The sequence below is a fragment of the Bidens hawaiensis genome, unplaced genomic scaffold (assembly GCF_021521415.1).
Source record: "Bidens hawaiensis isolate Kalapana, Puna unplaced genomic scaffold, B.hawaiensis_p1.1 tig00006086_1, whole genome shotgun sequence".
Classification (NCBI taxonomy): Eukaryota; Viridiplantae; Streptophyta; class Magnoliopsida; order Asterales; family Asteraceae; genus Bidens; species Bidens hawaiensis.
The window spans coordinates 1,435,908-1,451,711 of NW_027491405.1; the positions used below are offsets into that span (position 1 = coordinate 1,435,908).

The 15,804-nt window shown below is 35.3% G+C and overlaps 1 protein-coding gene across 1 annotated transcript; it reads right to left on the minus strand.

Annotated features, from left to right (window-relative positions):
* Positions 1-1,272: 1,272 nt before the first annotated feature.
* Positions 1,273-5,408, minus strand: LOC143631533 (filament-like plant protein 7). Its single transcript, XM_077100276.1, has 6 exons — positions 5,367-5,408; positions 4,777-4,890; positions 3,912-4,053; positions 2,585-3,827; positions 2,435-2,495; positions 1,273-1,765 (listed from the first exon to the last, which is right to left on the minus strand). The coding sequence occupies exons 2-6, from the start codon at positions 4,858-4,860 to the stop codon at positions 1,340-1,342; spliced, it is 1,956 nt and encodes a 651-aa protein (XP_076956391.1). The 5' UTR covers positions 4,861-4,890; positions 5,367-5,408; the 3' UTR covers positions 1,273-1,339.
* Positions 5,409-15,804: the final 10,396 nt, after the last annotated feature.

The following is a 15,804-nucleotide window of genomic DNA, read 5'->3' on the forward strand; positions in this document are numbered from 1 at the left end:
AAAATAAAAATAACATGACATAGTTCAACAAATTATATAATTCTTAATATTAATAATATATATTCAAACAAACAATTAATGGATTAACTCTCTAGTATAATTAAATCATATACTATAAAAATGAGAGCGTTATTAGTTTATTACCTTATTTAATTTTCAACAAATTTTCAACAGTGTGTCTAATCATACTCCATAAAGTTGAGAATCTTGTAAATGGGGCGGTTCGGTTTTGGCGGATTTGAAATTATCTTTAACCATAACCAACCCGTATTGACGGTTTTTAAAAGTTTATTAAACCGACCCTCTGGTTATGTCGGTTATCGGTTAAAATAGATTCGGTTATGGTTCGGTTAATGATTATGGCGGTTAATTTGCACACCTCTACGTCTAGATGCAGGGAGTGGCTTCAACCACAACAGACATTCTAATAATGTTGACAAGAACCTATATGCATAATTAATTGAAAAGCTTACAAGAACGTATTTTATGTTAGGGGCTGTTTGTTTACATCTGAATGAAACCATTCAGATGGAAACATCAGATTCATTCAGACTTCAGACTGTTTGGTTCCAAACAGAAAAACATCTGAATGGTTAAAATAAGACTTATTGTTGTTGCTGAATGGGACAAGTCCAATTCAGATCTGACTCATTCAGATCTGAAAGAACCAAACAGCCCCTAAATTCTTTAAGACCTGCGTATAATGTAACACTTCTTACAAATCCATAATATCAAATAAATATAATTTTTTGTTACCAGAAAACGAAACTATAATTCCAACAAAAAGTTAGCAAGAAGCTAGAATACACCGGAAAAATACCAACAAACAAAAACAGGAGAAAAGACCAAACCAGCATTATCAAAATGCCTAAATACATGTCATGGAATACCTGTTTTGATGATTATTATTATTTCTACAACCCCTCCAAAACACAATCTTGCTAGTTGGTGAAAACTAATGTTAGAATATAGGTGTATCAAATCAATTTTGTTTATTGGGCCTCTCATTTTTATTAGTGTTGTAATCGTTGACTCTAGTCAGCTAGTGAAGTGAGGTAGGAATTAGAGATTAACCGGGGATCAATGAGAATTTTAAATGTAATTATAAGAATGGAGATAAAGATCCTGCTTGGAATGGGAATATGCTCTTAGTTTGCGAAGAAGAAGCCATGGTTGTGTGCATATTTTATCAAACCAAAGGCTTTTATAGTAATCATTATTAGTCACCGCTAAATGCTATACTTCCTTACGAACTTCTTTATTAGAAAACTAAACATAACCAAGCTCACAAACACAAGTCATTAGGCTCACTAAACACAAACACCATTACACAAAACCATTACATCTTCTGTGCACCAATAGTCAGCACCTTCTTATTACTTCCACTTTTCTTCCTAAACAGAAGCCTCCTCAACAGCTCAGTTCCTTTACCCCGTTTCTTACTCGGCACAATAGCCAAAGCCCCAGGTCCCACACGCGACTTGCAGCTCCCGACACGAACAACCGGTAGTGGTACTTTCGTCTCGGTGGCCGTTATTATCTCCTTGGTCTTAGGGGAGTTTAGTAGGTCATCCATGTCAGCACCGTCCTCTGCCACAAGACGGTCACGTAAGGATGAACGTTGACTTGACTTATTATTATTAGAAGCCAACTCTGTTGACTCTGGCGGTGGTGGTGGTGTTAGTGCTTTCAACTGGCGGCCGATGCTGAATATAGTCTCTTGACACTCCGCCAGTTTTGCAGACGCTGCGGTTATTTCCCATCCCTGCAAAGTTTTCATAATTTGAATCTCTTGATATTATATGTAATCAGTCAAACGGGTAAAATAAAAGAAATCAACATATAAAAGGAAACGGGTCAAACGGATTGCTAGCTACATTATATACTGTATTTTTAATGCCCTGCTTGGGTGCGCGCATATAATGTGTATATGTGTGAACCCTCAGGTGGGCTAAAGTGAAATTGCACTAATTTTGACGTTATTTTACTAATCTCGTGAAAATAACGTTAAAAGTGGCGGAAGGTTAATCAGGCATCATGTGGTAGCGTTGATAGCCGAAAGACAAGGGTACATGCACCAATCGGCCGGTGTCCCAATGGTTGTGTGTTATGTGCCTTATGTCCAAGGCTTGATGCAAAACTACCATCGAGCTGGGGGTCTCACCGGAAGCAGCCTCTCTATTCCTACGGGGTAGAGGTAAGGCTGTCTACATCTTACCCTCCTCAGACCCTACCATAGCTTTGCTATTGGTGGGATATACTGAGTACGATGATGATGATGATGATGATGATGATGAACCACCTAAATTGCTTTATTCTAAAAATTATATTATTGTCGTCATGATATAGTTAGTCATATTTACCGCTTTAACAATATACATAATATAATAACTGACCAAAACGAATTTCAGGTCAATGCGCCCATATTACTTACAGTCTGGACCAGCTTTGACTCTTGCACAACATCTACATTTGCCACATCTTTATCAGCCACACTGCACATTACATCTTCAGAAAATTAGTCCAGATTTCAAGTTTACAAAATTTTTAAAATCAGAAAACTAAATAAATCATTGACTTTGACCTTGCTAGTTGGAGTTGAAGATCAAGGCATGTTGCTTCTAGTTCTTCACAGCAATGACTTCTATCTTCTAATTCCACTTTGAGAGCTGAAATATTCTGATTTGCTTCATTTATTTGAATTGTAGCAACAGAAAGTTTATGGTCAAGTTCCTCATTGACCAATTTCTGGTTCTCCAATTGGTCCTCAATCATTGACTTTGACTTTTTTAGGTCTTCCAGTTCAGTTTTTAGGCTTGTTTCGCTCTCTGGAGATTTCCAAGTAATATAACCACTAACATGGTCTGAATCAGATTGGCATTTCAAACCTGTTTTTATTTCCTCCAAGATTTCATCAAAACCTTTTTCTGAAACACGGGTTTGCTCCAAGATCGCATTTAGAACGCTTTGTAACCAATCGTTGGATGGATTGATGATGTCACCTTGTGTAACAGGAACTAATTCCTTGCCTACAGAATCAAGATTACTTGCATCTGAAGAAACAATTGCTAATCTCTCCATCTCAACAAAATCATCCATCAAACTCATATCTGAGTCTCCAACCATTGTGCGCCGACCCGCACTACTATGAGCATATTCTGCTTCCAAAACACGAATTTCATCTTCTTTTTTACACAAATTTTCTTTTAAAATCTTGTTCTCTTCTTCCACTTCACATAACCGATTCATCATGAAAACCGTCCGTTTATCGTTAGACCCCGTTACCTGTTTCTTCACCAACAACCGAAGCTTCTGACACTCGGCCTCCAACTTCACCACCCGTTTCAAACTTTCTTGATTCTGTATGTTCGCCACATCAGCACATCGGGTCCTTATCTCAAGTTCCCTTTCAAGAACCCGATATTCATATTTCAAAATATCATTTTCCTTTTCAACAGAATCGAGTCTTGAAATCAACTCACTGAATCTCACTGTTGCTTGTGACATTTGGTGACTTACATCTTCAATGAGCTCTTCTTTCATTAAAAGAGCATTTGAAAGTTGAGCATTTTCAACCGTTAAAGTCGCAAGCTTTTTACTCGTTTCTATAAATTTTTCTTCCAATTTCTTATGCGCCCTTTTGATATCATCCACAGCTTCACTCACCTTTTGATCTTGTTCATCTTTTAAACAAGTCATTTGCTGTCGATAATCCTTTAACGCGGTATTTAAGTTAACTAGTCTTTCATTAGCCTCTGCTTTCTGTAACACTGCTGCTTCTAGTTCTTGGTTTTGCAAAGCCATTTGGGCAGCAGTCTTCTCGTGGTCTTGAATAGTAATAAGAAGGAAAATGAACAATAAGATGTTTGAAATAGAATTGGAATATTGGATTTTAGAGGAATGATGGTCACCTGCAATGGCTTGTTGTGCGGTTTTTGCGTGTTCGGCTATGAGATTATCTTTGGCATTGCATTCACAGAGAAGAGAAGCTACCTTTTCATGGAGGTTTTTCACAGTTCTCTCTAAAGCTGCTTCTTTGTCATACTGAAGCCTCTGTTGTATAGATGAAACATGTTTAGAGTATTGATCATAAGTTAAATGACTAACTGTTTACTTTTTGAACCTATCATGTTTCAATTTCAATATTTATATCTATACTATATAATAAATAAAAGATCTCTCATGCCACTTGTCGCCTCCATATCCACTCTCACCATTTTTTTTCGTTTCTCTCTTAATAAATATACATTGCTCATTTTAATAATGATTTATTTAAAATTACCCCTTATTTAAGAATCTTTGAAAAAAAATTAAGAAACGTTGAAATCTAACAATGTAACTTTTGTTTTCAATCAAATAGTAAATGTAAATCAAGATTTAAACCCGTATTTTACATACTTTTTATTTATTTTTATAATGTTTAGTCTATGAAATACATTTTGCCACCTATAAGATGTACACAAATTTTTAAAAAATTTATGTATCGGTATTTTCCACCCCCATGTGGCAGACGGTTTCTAAGCTAGAAATATATATATATATATATATATATATATATATATATATATGCACACACACACACACATACACACACACAAACGGTCATAAATGAAAGATCGAGACATGTGTTCGTGTTCGTTCGTCACATGTCTCGTTCATTTAACTAAATCAACAAAATGTTTTGTTTATGTTCATTCGTGTATTAAGTAAACGAACTTCCTGCCATTTGGTTCACAATATTAAACTAAAAATGAAGTAAATAAGGTACTAGAATACCTCTGCTTCATTTTCAGATTCACTATTTCCATCAATTGACTTTTGTGCAAAACTTTTCTTCCAAAGCCATGTTTTTTGGTCCATGATATTCTGATCTGGTCACAATAATCAAGCCTACACACATCAAATAAACACAAAAATGAAGGCAAATATAAAATGAAAAAGAAGCATTGGTAATTTACAAAAGAAAAGGTGGGATTCTAAGTTAAAGCCAAAAAATTAAGTAGAAAAATATAAAGAATGTAAAAGAAAAAGATTTTGTCCCCACTGCATGTGTATACATTTATTTATACAATAAATTCCATATTTTTCAACATAACATCACTCGATTTCACATTTACACCTTCTCTTCTCTTTAATTATTGCCATTTAAAGATTAATCTTTTACAAAATCATTTAATGTAATAAAAACAAAGCACCCATGAAAGCAAAGGCACACAGAATTCTAAAAACTGTTCAAAGTTTTACATTTGTAGAAGACTTTGAAGCAGACATAATTAACAGAGATTGTTCAAAAGTGTTAGAATTGTTAATAATCTTGCAAACCCATGAGTGAAAAAGAACATAAATGAAAACCCAGAAAAGTTTACCAGATTAAACTCAGCTCAGCAGCGTATACAGCAATGATCAAAAAAAGTTATAAGTTTGGTTGAGTGCATCACAGAAACTAATCAAATTGTGAAGAAACTTTGGTGGAAATGATGATTTCACATACCCAGAAACTTAAGAAGCAAATAGAGCAATGATAAAAGTTGAAGTTGGTTGAGGCATTTCATCAAACAGGTGGAGTGCAGCCGAGAAATGAAGTGAGAAATGAAGTGAGAAATGATTATTATTATTATGGGAAGAAAATGGGGCACCGACAGATAAATGAGAATAGTGGTGTTGGTGTTGGTGTTGGTGTTGGTGAAAGAAGAAAGTGAGTGTGAGAAAAAGAAAAAGGGTGGCAAATAAAAGTCATGGTGCACAGCACAGTACCAGCAGAGACTCAGGCCAGTAGTTGGTAGCTTGGCTTTACGATATGAACGTTGTTACCCAACTCTGTGCGCATGACATTATTATTATGACAAAATAAGTTTGTCTCCTTTTCTTTTTGTAAAAATGTTACTACTATTTTACAACTTATTATTTACCCCCTCCTGGTACAAGGGTGAATATTATTATTATTATTTTTTTGAATTATGCGTGCGTAAGACGGGTATAGGATTAGGTGATGTCTGGCTCGATTACTTGAAACTACATGCTGACTTACATGAATCGTATACTTAAATTCTTTTAATCTTTTTTTCCATTGATCATATGTCTATTAATGTTTCATTCTTGTAGCTTAGTTACGGAAAAACTTAATTTTCTTTTGGAACATGTACATGATGATATGATACACATTTTGTTTGCTATGAGGTATTAAGTTAGCATTTGAAACTTATATCATTTATATTTTATATGAGGTTCATATCTCATTAAACTTTAAACGATTACAATGAGTGATAGGTAAACAGACAACAAGTTGTGTCGACATCCTCTTTTGAATAGCAAATCCAATCCTACTAAAAACGAAGCTTTGGGACTAAAAAGCTGAGCAAGTATCATGCACGACACGCTGAACTTTGCTCAGAAATTTCACAGCCTCGCCAGAAAACCAAATGTATCTAAAGCAAATAGGAGAAACACATGTTGATTTTCTAAACAAATTTTCTCGTGTTTAACAAATTTGCCTAATTCAACCTTCAACACAGCCTGACCCACAAAAAACTCACGTGAGCCCAACAAGAGGAGACATTCCTGTAAAGTCCGCACAAGCGTGTTTCCCCCTGCACACCTAAACACAATAATATATTTTAGCTGTTGTAAACATAAATTATATACTATATATAAATAAGAAGTTTGGTGCCGCACTTGGCGCCACCGTATTGATTGATGAACTTTGATTTGTTTTTTTAGTTCGGTTACTATAATAAACGTAATGGAACCCAATCAAACGTCAATTTCTTTAAACCTGAAAGAAATCAACAGAGTTCGCGCAGACTTACGGTTTTATTTAAAGCCCATGAATGACAACGCTCGAGTTTTACTAATGCGCAAGTTTAACAACAACACCCCCCCCCCCAAACACACACACACACACACTAAAATAAAGGTCGTTGATCCACCTCAATTATATATGTTTTTTTTTCGTTTTTGACTTCCGGTACCGTAACGTACATAATCAAAACATGTCAAATTCGTGTCAAGTTACCGCCTCAATGCTTGGAACTGGCAACGCTTGGGTTTTACCACTGCCCGGGTTTGCCAACCAAATAAACATCGTTTTAATTAGAACGTCGGTGTAGGTTGTACGAAGAAGGTATAATGCAATCGTTGATCTAATTTCCATAATTTCTACGAGAATTGAGGTCCAAGAAAACCCAATTATAATCGGGTTAGCGAAAAACGGGTATGGGTTTACGGGTTATTGGATATTATAATATAATGCTTAACTAGATTTGTTGATTGGTCCCTGAAGATTAAGGTTGGGATCAATATTAGGTTAAAGTTTAGTTTTGTGCAACAATTGTATATTTTTCAAAGTTATTTTGTATATAATATTTAAATATAATAAAACATTAAATAAAATACTAGCTACTCGATAAACATGATAATATTACTGATAAAAGTTCCCGAACATAAATTGGGTCGGGTTTTGGTTAACAAAATAATAGATGAAAAGTCCGAGTTGTTCCAACAATAATTGTAAAGTATTGTAAAAGTTATGAGAGAAGACTAGCCAACATTATTTGCATCCGTTGACTAAGAAAAATGAGAGGTGGAATAGTGAATGAAAGATCAACTCCGAAGGTTATCACTTGTGGTTCCACAATAGTAAAAACGTATCTAATGTAAACGAGTTTGTGGAATGAATGATATCAAAGTTGATTTTCTTGAGTATGATGTTAGGATTGATGCATACGAATTGAGGAGTGGGTGAGAAGTATTGAACTAGTGTTCAATAACAAACAAACACAAGAAGATAACAAGGACAAGATTGTGACTCTCAAAACTAAGAATTGATTCGGGTTAATACATGTTATAAGAGACAAAAACTAGGTAACTACAAGGGCATAACATGGAAAAAATGAAGAATCTTAAACAAAAGTTCATTCCATTCTATTATCTTAAGCGGAGTTTCTCTCAACTATAGCAACAACCAAATACAAACATCCCACATCCAAAACAAAACAAAACAAAAAATTAATGTTTATATCACCTACAAATACAATAGTCCCTCCAAACCATAGCACCCTCATTACACATTAAATCGTATTTACTTGATTTTCATTCATTCAAACCCTCTTATATAACTAATCCTCTAGAAACCGGTGATATCGAAAACCATGTCGAAGGGTTCTTATCCAAATGCCTTATTGTAGAATTCTTAAGCTCTAATTTTGTACTTGATACTTTTAGTACTTACTTTGATACTCATTATTGGAGTGTCTTACCACCTCCAACATTATTTATATTATTCATTCGTACTTTGATACTTACTATGTTGTCCAATGTTGAGGTCAAACTTTTCTCAAGCCATGGAGGATGAGGGTACTATCATTGGCAACCCAAATTTACCTATTTTGGATGATCGGATCTTAGACCATGCGTAGTCATAATGCTCTATCTTCAGGCATTTCAAGTCATGTGGTGCTCAGTCAGTATTTTAACATTTTGCTAAAAAGTTGTGTAGTCATAACTCTCCTCAAAACTCTGCAGCAATCATTACTTAATCATTTTATTTCTTTTTCGTGTTTCTATTTTTTTAATTAAAACTAAACCAATTATATTTCACTAAATAACTAAAAAATACATTAAAATTAAAAAAAATACTAAAAGGAACAGATAATATTACCAGTAATATTTAAATTCTCACAATTTTACTAAATATTTAACAAAAGATTGTGGAATTGGATAACTTTTTCTTTTGATTGGACCTAGACTTTTAACATTTGGTTAAATAGTGGGCCAAGGGTAAATCATAAAAAGGCCCGATTTAGTTATATTATATTAGGTCGTCTTCTACGGTTATACCTGTGTAATAGTGCCAAACAGGAAAATTTTAAGGGTGGTATGAGAATCTCGTGACAACTTAAAATCTTATTAAAATGTGTGTCACTGAACGTTGAGTACACAACGCTTGCTTCGAAACACCGCCAAAAAGGCCGGGCCTGGGCGGTGTTCCCCTACGTTTTTAGGGTCAAAACGCCACACAAAGAGGGGGACTACGGATAGTCTTATTATCAGTTGCATAGTGAATGACATGTTCACCTTAAGTGCATTGATTAGTCAAGACTCAAGACCCTCTACCAAATCAACATCTGTCACTGTGATACATGCACGTTTAAGAAATTTAATCATTATAAAATATTAAAGTTTGTTCAACCTATTTTTGATATAAACTTGTCTAAAACACATTTACTTAGTAAAAAAATAAAGATAATTTATTCTCTCTTAAATTTATCAAACTTTGAACAAATTGGCATTGTGGATTAAATCCCCAACACTCCCCCTTTATTTACAGCCTTTGTCTGGATATTAAAAGGCAAAAGTTTTTACCAAATGTGGTCTCGTGTTAAGTGGGATATATTAACTATGATGTAACTTTTTTTTATTGTATAAAATAACTAGATTTAAAACCCGTGTAACACACGAACGTATGGAATGATCTAAATAATAAAGTTACAAATAAAACAATACATATTGTATATGAAAAAAATTTATTGCATCTATATTTGTACAGTTATACATAAATTGATTTTATTTATATCAGAAAAAGGATTTTTTTTCCAATAGAACAAATGAACTTAATAAAAAAATATTGCACGTGTAAAAACATACTTAAAAACACTCCATCTATTGTAAATTCATTCTCAGTATCATATATGTATAATTGAAAGAATTTTGGTTATGTACCAATTTCAGAGAACACTTCTCATATAATAATAGTTTTGAGCTGCATCATGAAAAGATTTTTATAAGTTTGAGGGGCTTATTGACCTTGCCATAATGACATAAAAAAAACAGGTTAACCCGTCGATTTTTGTGAATGTTTTGCTTCACTTTAGCATAGTTTTGTATGACATGCTTCACATAAACATTCAGATCACTATTTAAGGAAAAGTCAACGCTGACACAAATGTTTCAAATTTGATAAAAGTTAAAAGTATTGATAGGCCTAGAGGTGGCGTGTCAGAAGCGTTAGTCATTTTTTCTTAAATTTTAATAGTCATGGGAAACATACTAGATATGCAAAATCCCGAATCTTTTGACAATTTCCAAAATTGTCCTTAAAAATAAATTTGAAACCCAATCACATTTAAAATTCTAACTTTCATTTGTTTTACATTTTTAAGTCAAAACTTTGAACTAGTAACAAGTTTAACGATAAATCTATTTACATTCTCAATTTAAAAATATTTATATTACCCCCTTTTTTTACTCGTAACAAAATTGAGCTAAATGTAGGTAATTTGTACAAAATGATCTATTTACCAACTTTTAACCCGTAACAATCAAATTTAAGTTTCACAAATAAACCGAAACAATCCTTGATAAAACAAAGAAACCAAATATGATAAACTTTATTATATTTGAAAGTGACTGGTATATACCATCCTTACAATTTAACACACACACATATGTATATAGTTTACTAAATTAACCGAAAAATAGATTGATAGATTTAAATCATATATTTATAATTTATAAATTTATATGACAGTGTACAAAAAAAACAAGAGAAAATGGATTTATTTTAAAAAAATGGATCAACTTTTAAGAATATACTTTTAATTTAATGATTAAAAAATTACTTTGTAAAATGGAAGCGTATTACAGTTCTTTTTATTTACAATCTTCAACAATATATATAGTATAATATGGTAATTATAGCATTTAAAATTATATTCTTTTCAATCTTTAACAAACATGGTTTGTTATTGATTTTTAGATTTCACCAAGTATGTTGTGAAATATTTTCTAACAACGTATAGTAATATAATATGTAAATATTTATTTTTTGTAAGGCCCCGTTACCGGTGCCTCACTTTAACGTCGGATTTACTCATAAACACAGTTCTTACAAATCAGAGCTAATTAAAACTTTCGCGGAATATAAAACTTTAACCGTTTATTACAAAACATTTAATCTTTTCTTTAAAACCATAACATAAAATATCATATTTAAAACATCGTTTCTTCCATCTTCAGATGCCAGCCGTTCAATCCATGCCATGTGCCATCCCCATGCCGGCTCTTTAGTTTGCTCACATGCGTGCATACTAAAAGTCAGCTACGCTGAGTGAGTTCTAGTTAATCAAGCAACTTATCATACAACCACTACATATATCATATACGTATCCGAAGACACGTAGCCCACTATCTGACATGCTCACCTTACCACTTAACCTCTTATTTACCCCTACCACTTAGCCACTTAATAACGAATGACGTTATGCCACTTTGCCACTTCGATAACGTATAACGTTATGCCACTTTGCCACTTTGATAACGAAGTCACGTATAGGCTTACCCTACCACGTAATATCGTCATGCCACTAACACTCTTACTAGACTCTTGTCACTTCTGACACACTCTACCTCTACTTGTCTACAACACACTTCATATCATTACATAATAAGCAAGTCACATCATAGCATTCGTACACACTAACAACCACTTGGCAATCACTATCCTTGGCGATACGTGCAATATCCGAAGATCGTTCACGCATCGACAAGCATTATATAATAGCTACCTCGTATAACATCTATAGCATACACTTACCACTTAAGGTAAGTGTATTCACACTTCACATCGAGTATGCACACAGCCCCGAAAACATAACAAGGAAATGGGGCTAGAAACTCACCTGAACTCGGTTACTTCTTCTGCTATTGGTTATTCCTTCTCGAGTTGTGCGCGTCTAACTGTTTAATAATTACAATATTAAGTACTGCTCTAGTCATTCTCATTGCTACTTAATTAGCCTTACGCGTCTAAGCTGGTTTTACTTCATTGAATCATTACCCGGTTAGTTAATCGTTACTCGTTGACCTTTAAGGTGTCTTTCATTAATTAACAAAGTCCAAGGGCTATTATGTATTTATATCATTCTTTTCTAAGTCTAGGGACCACTTCTGTAATTCTGCCAATCTTCTAGTTCGTTATCCAGCCCTTAATGAATGGGGTTCTTAACGAATGAACTCATTCATTATAATGAACTGACTATTATAATGAACTGGTCTTTAACGAACTGAACCCTTAACGAACTGGGGGTTCATTCGTCAGTTCTTCTTAACGAACTACTTAACGAAATAGAGCTTCTTCGTTACTTATCCTTAACGAACGACTAAACGAACTGCTTCTAGTTCGTTACTTCCTCCTAACGAAATGGATTAACGAATTACCTTCTAGTTCGTCAAGTCACCGCTAACGAACTAGGGTTAGGTCAGAATGTCAGAGAACATTCTCTGACATCCTTACCTCGTACAACCAACTCCGGCACCGCCTTTCCGGCGCCGCCTTCGCTGGAAAACCTGGATATCGCCGGAAAAACAATATCTCAGCCGTTTCACCACCGTTTTACATTCGTTATCAACCCATCATCAAGACTCAACCCTTTTCTAGCATAAAGCTTGAACCTTTATGGCTAAAACGTTCAAAACTAGATCTAGGGTTTATTTAAACGAGTCGTTCATAACCATGAGTTAGTTAAGTCCATTTTAATCTTCAAGTTTGCAACTTTACGATTTTTCTAGACCCGATCTATCATCCTACCAATTTTCATGTAAATCCGTACACGAAAAGTAAACCTTTTTAACAAAAACGTGCATTTGAGGTTTTTGTTTGAAATCACTCGAGATGCTCAAAACCATATCAAACGAACTCCTATTTGAGTGATTCAAGCAGCCACGGAACCGTCTCGTCCCGATCTACAAACCCATCAGCTCACCTTCTTCCGGAAACCGCTGCTACAGTCGCCGGAATAGCAGAACAGTTGCCGGAATCTTCACTTTTGAGCTGCTACGGTTTTGCTGGTAAAAATCGGACTTCCCGACCTCTGATCGAAGATCTAATCGGTTAAAATCTTCATTTATATATCATGAATACTCAGTTAAAATTCGAGACCGGTCCGACAGCTAGATCTCCGGGAATCTTTGTGTCTTTGTGGGTGGTTTTCTCAAAAACGGGAATTGGGTTAAGTGTGTGTTTTGATGGTGTAGGCTATGGTGTGGAGATGTATGAAAATGGAAAGGATTAGGATTTTAAGGGTTATTTATACTCCCTTAAGCCCATGGACCTTAGGCCCATCTTTCCTTTTTGGTCCATAACTAACTCCATCTAATTAGCCTACTTATCCTTCCATCCTTATTATTTTATTAGATCTCTACTAACTTAAGTAAACTTCGTCTACTATAAGAAATAATATATAAAATATTATTATTAAATTTGGGATGTTACAAGTCTTCCCCCCTTAAAGAGGTTTCGTCCCCGAAACCTAGCTTATTTCTTGAAAAGGAACACTTCCTATATTCACACGCTTTATTGGATCGTCTTTGCTCTCTGGGTTATCCTTCTTACTCTAGACTCGTAGTCATCGAGTGGTCTTCATGTGTTGTAGCTATTAAGGTAGCTTGTCCATGAGGCCCTCGATGCACCAAGTCTCGTCTCGTCCTTCCAAGGGATCCCTCTGTTGCTTTGGTGACAATTTGGCAACTCTCTTAGCGTATCTGACTAGAAGCTCCAAGCGTGATCCTTCTTCAATACTGCAGTTGAAGTCATGTTGTTTTCGTATATCGCTCTGCCACAGATTCTTCTCGTGCTCGCCTCTTTTGTAACAGTCATCTATCTTATCTCTAAGGAAACACAAATGTTATCACTCTAGGAATTATTTAGCACATGATTCGTAAGGTAAGTAGTTAATGACATTGATCAAGTGTAATTAACTATTTTCATTACTCCTCAGGTCCTACATACTTCCCTTTATGATTTCACTTGTGCTAGTTTCAACTTTTGAACAGTTAATCAATCAAAATCAATTAATCCTATCCCTAACACACACATATCCTTCCTTTAACAATTAAGCTAACATCTTAAACATTATTTAACCATATACTTTACCGTTACTGAGCTTGCTTGAGTGACACATGACTATCTTGAACTGGCATCTTCTTTCTTTTCTTACTTAAATCTCAATCTTTGTTCGAGTCTAAGCATGTAGGATGCTTAAATCTCTCGAACTTTGCTATGATACTGTAACATCCTGAATATTATAATGATAAATAAAGAAAGTTACGTTTAGTGATTTCGCGTTATTAAGTAAGTAATACCGAGTAAAGAACGGATCATGGACTTAGATTAATTAAGATGGATTAAGGGTAATGGCCCTTAGGTCCATGGGCTTTAAGGGATATAAATATCCCCTTAAACCATCCTAAAACCCTAACTATCATTTCCATCTTTCATAAATCTCTACACACTCAAAAACACACACATACACTACACCTCATACGGCCGAGAGAGAGAGAGAGAGAGAGCGGATTCGAGTCCAAAAATCAAGCCAACCATTATTAGACCTTCGATATACGAGCTAGATACGAGATAACCAAGCAAACCGCGACCGCACCGAACGCGTAAAGGTATGCCTTTTACCTTAAAGTTTACGTTTTTAGGATCGGTTAGCTTTGAAACTTAAACATAAAGTAAATCGGGTCTAAACGAAACGTAAAGTAACAAACTTGATGTTGGAAATGAACTTGACAAACCTATGACCATGTACGGCGACTTGTTATTAAACGTTTTAAGCCGAAAGCTCCAAACTTTATGTCTTTCCGGGCTAAGTTTTACCCGAACTAGGCCATAGGAATGATCGCGGAGTTAGTTAACGTAATATCCAAGAAATTCTCGATGAAATAAGGGTGATTTTGGTGATTAAGTTTGAACAGAGACGGCAGCTGGGCAACTTCGCCTGCAAGCCATAACTTCGCCTTCATGCAAGTTCGCTTGCAAGCAAGTTCGCCTAGCTGATAACTTCGCCTAAGGCCAAGTTCGCCTAACTGATAACTTCGCCTAAGGCCAAGTTCGCCTAACTGATAACTTCTCCTGGTGATAAGTTCGCCCATGATAACTTCGCCGATCACTAACTTCGCTTATTGTTAAGTTCGCTTAATGATAAGTTCGCTGGAGTTAGCAAATTAGAAAATAAATTAAAAACCTAATGGAAAATGTGTTAAGACAGTTAATGGAAATAAAATTTTTCCAAGCTGACCTGGCAGCTCGACCCCAGCCAGGGGCTCTGCCCCTTGGACCCTGCTAGGGGCTGCCGCCCCTAGACCCCGCTGCCAGGGGCGCTGCCCCCGGACCCCCGTTCGTTGTGGGTTATATAAAGATAGAAATACGACATGAGTAATAGTAGTTAATTGATACATGTAAATATTATACAGTCAGCCGTGCACAGCTCAAGAAGGGAATAACGATTAACGGAGAGCGTAACATGATTCAGATGAGTTTCTAGCCCCATTTATGTGTTATGTTTTCGGGGCTGTGTGCATACTCAATATGTTTGTTAATACGCTTATCCTAAGAGATAAGTGTATGCCTTATGTGAATAATGTGAAATGTATGAATGATTGCTTGATGGTACGTGAACGATCTTCGGATATTGCACGTACTGTCAGGTTGTAACGCTATGTATAAGGTAAGTATGATATGTATGCTTATGTGTATGAATGTGATAAAGTTAATAAAAGAAGGAAAGGATGGTTGTATGGTTGTATGGTTACGAAGAGGGTACCGGGCCCTAATAATACTCGAGGTATGATGTATGGTTGTATGGTAACGAGGAGGGAATCGAACCCTACTAATATTCGAGAACTAGGGAACCGAACCCTACTAATATTCGAGGAAAGAGGGTACCGAGCCCTAATAATACTCGAGGAAAGAGGGTACCGAGCCCTAATAATACTCGAGGAAGGAGGGTACCGAGCCCTAATAATACT

Excerpts from the sequence above, each read along its gene's own strand:
- LOC143631533 (XM_077100276.1), bottom strand. The coding sequence starts at position 4,860 with ATGGACCAAAAAACATGGCTTTGGAAGAAAAGTTTTGCACAAAAGTCA. Across the intron at positions 4,054-4,776 it reads AATCTGAAAATGAAGCAGAG|AGGCTTCAGTATGACAAAGA; the intron begins GTATTCTAGTAC and ends TCTATACAACAG. Across the intron at positions 1,766-2,434 it reads AGTCAAAGCTGGTCCAGACT|GGATGGGAAATAACCGCAGC; the intron begins GTAAGTAATATG and ends AAAACTTTGCAG.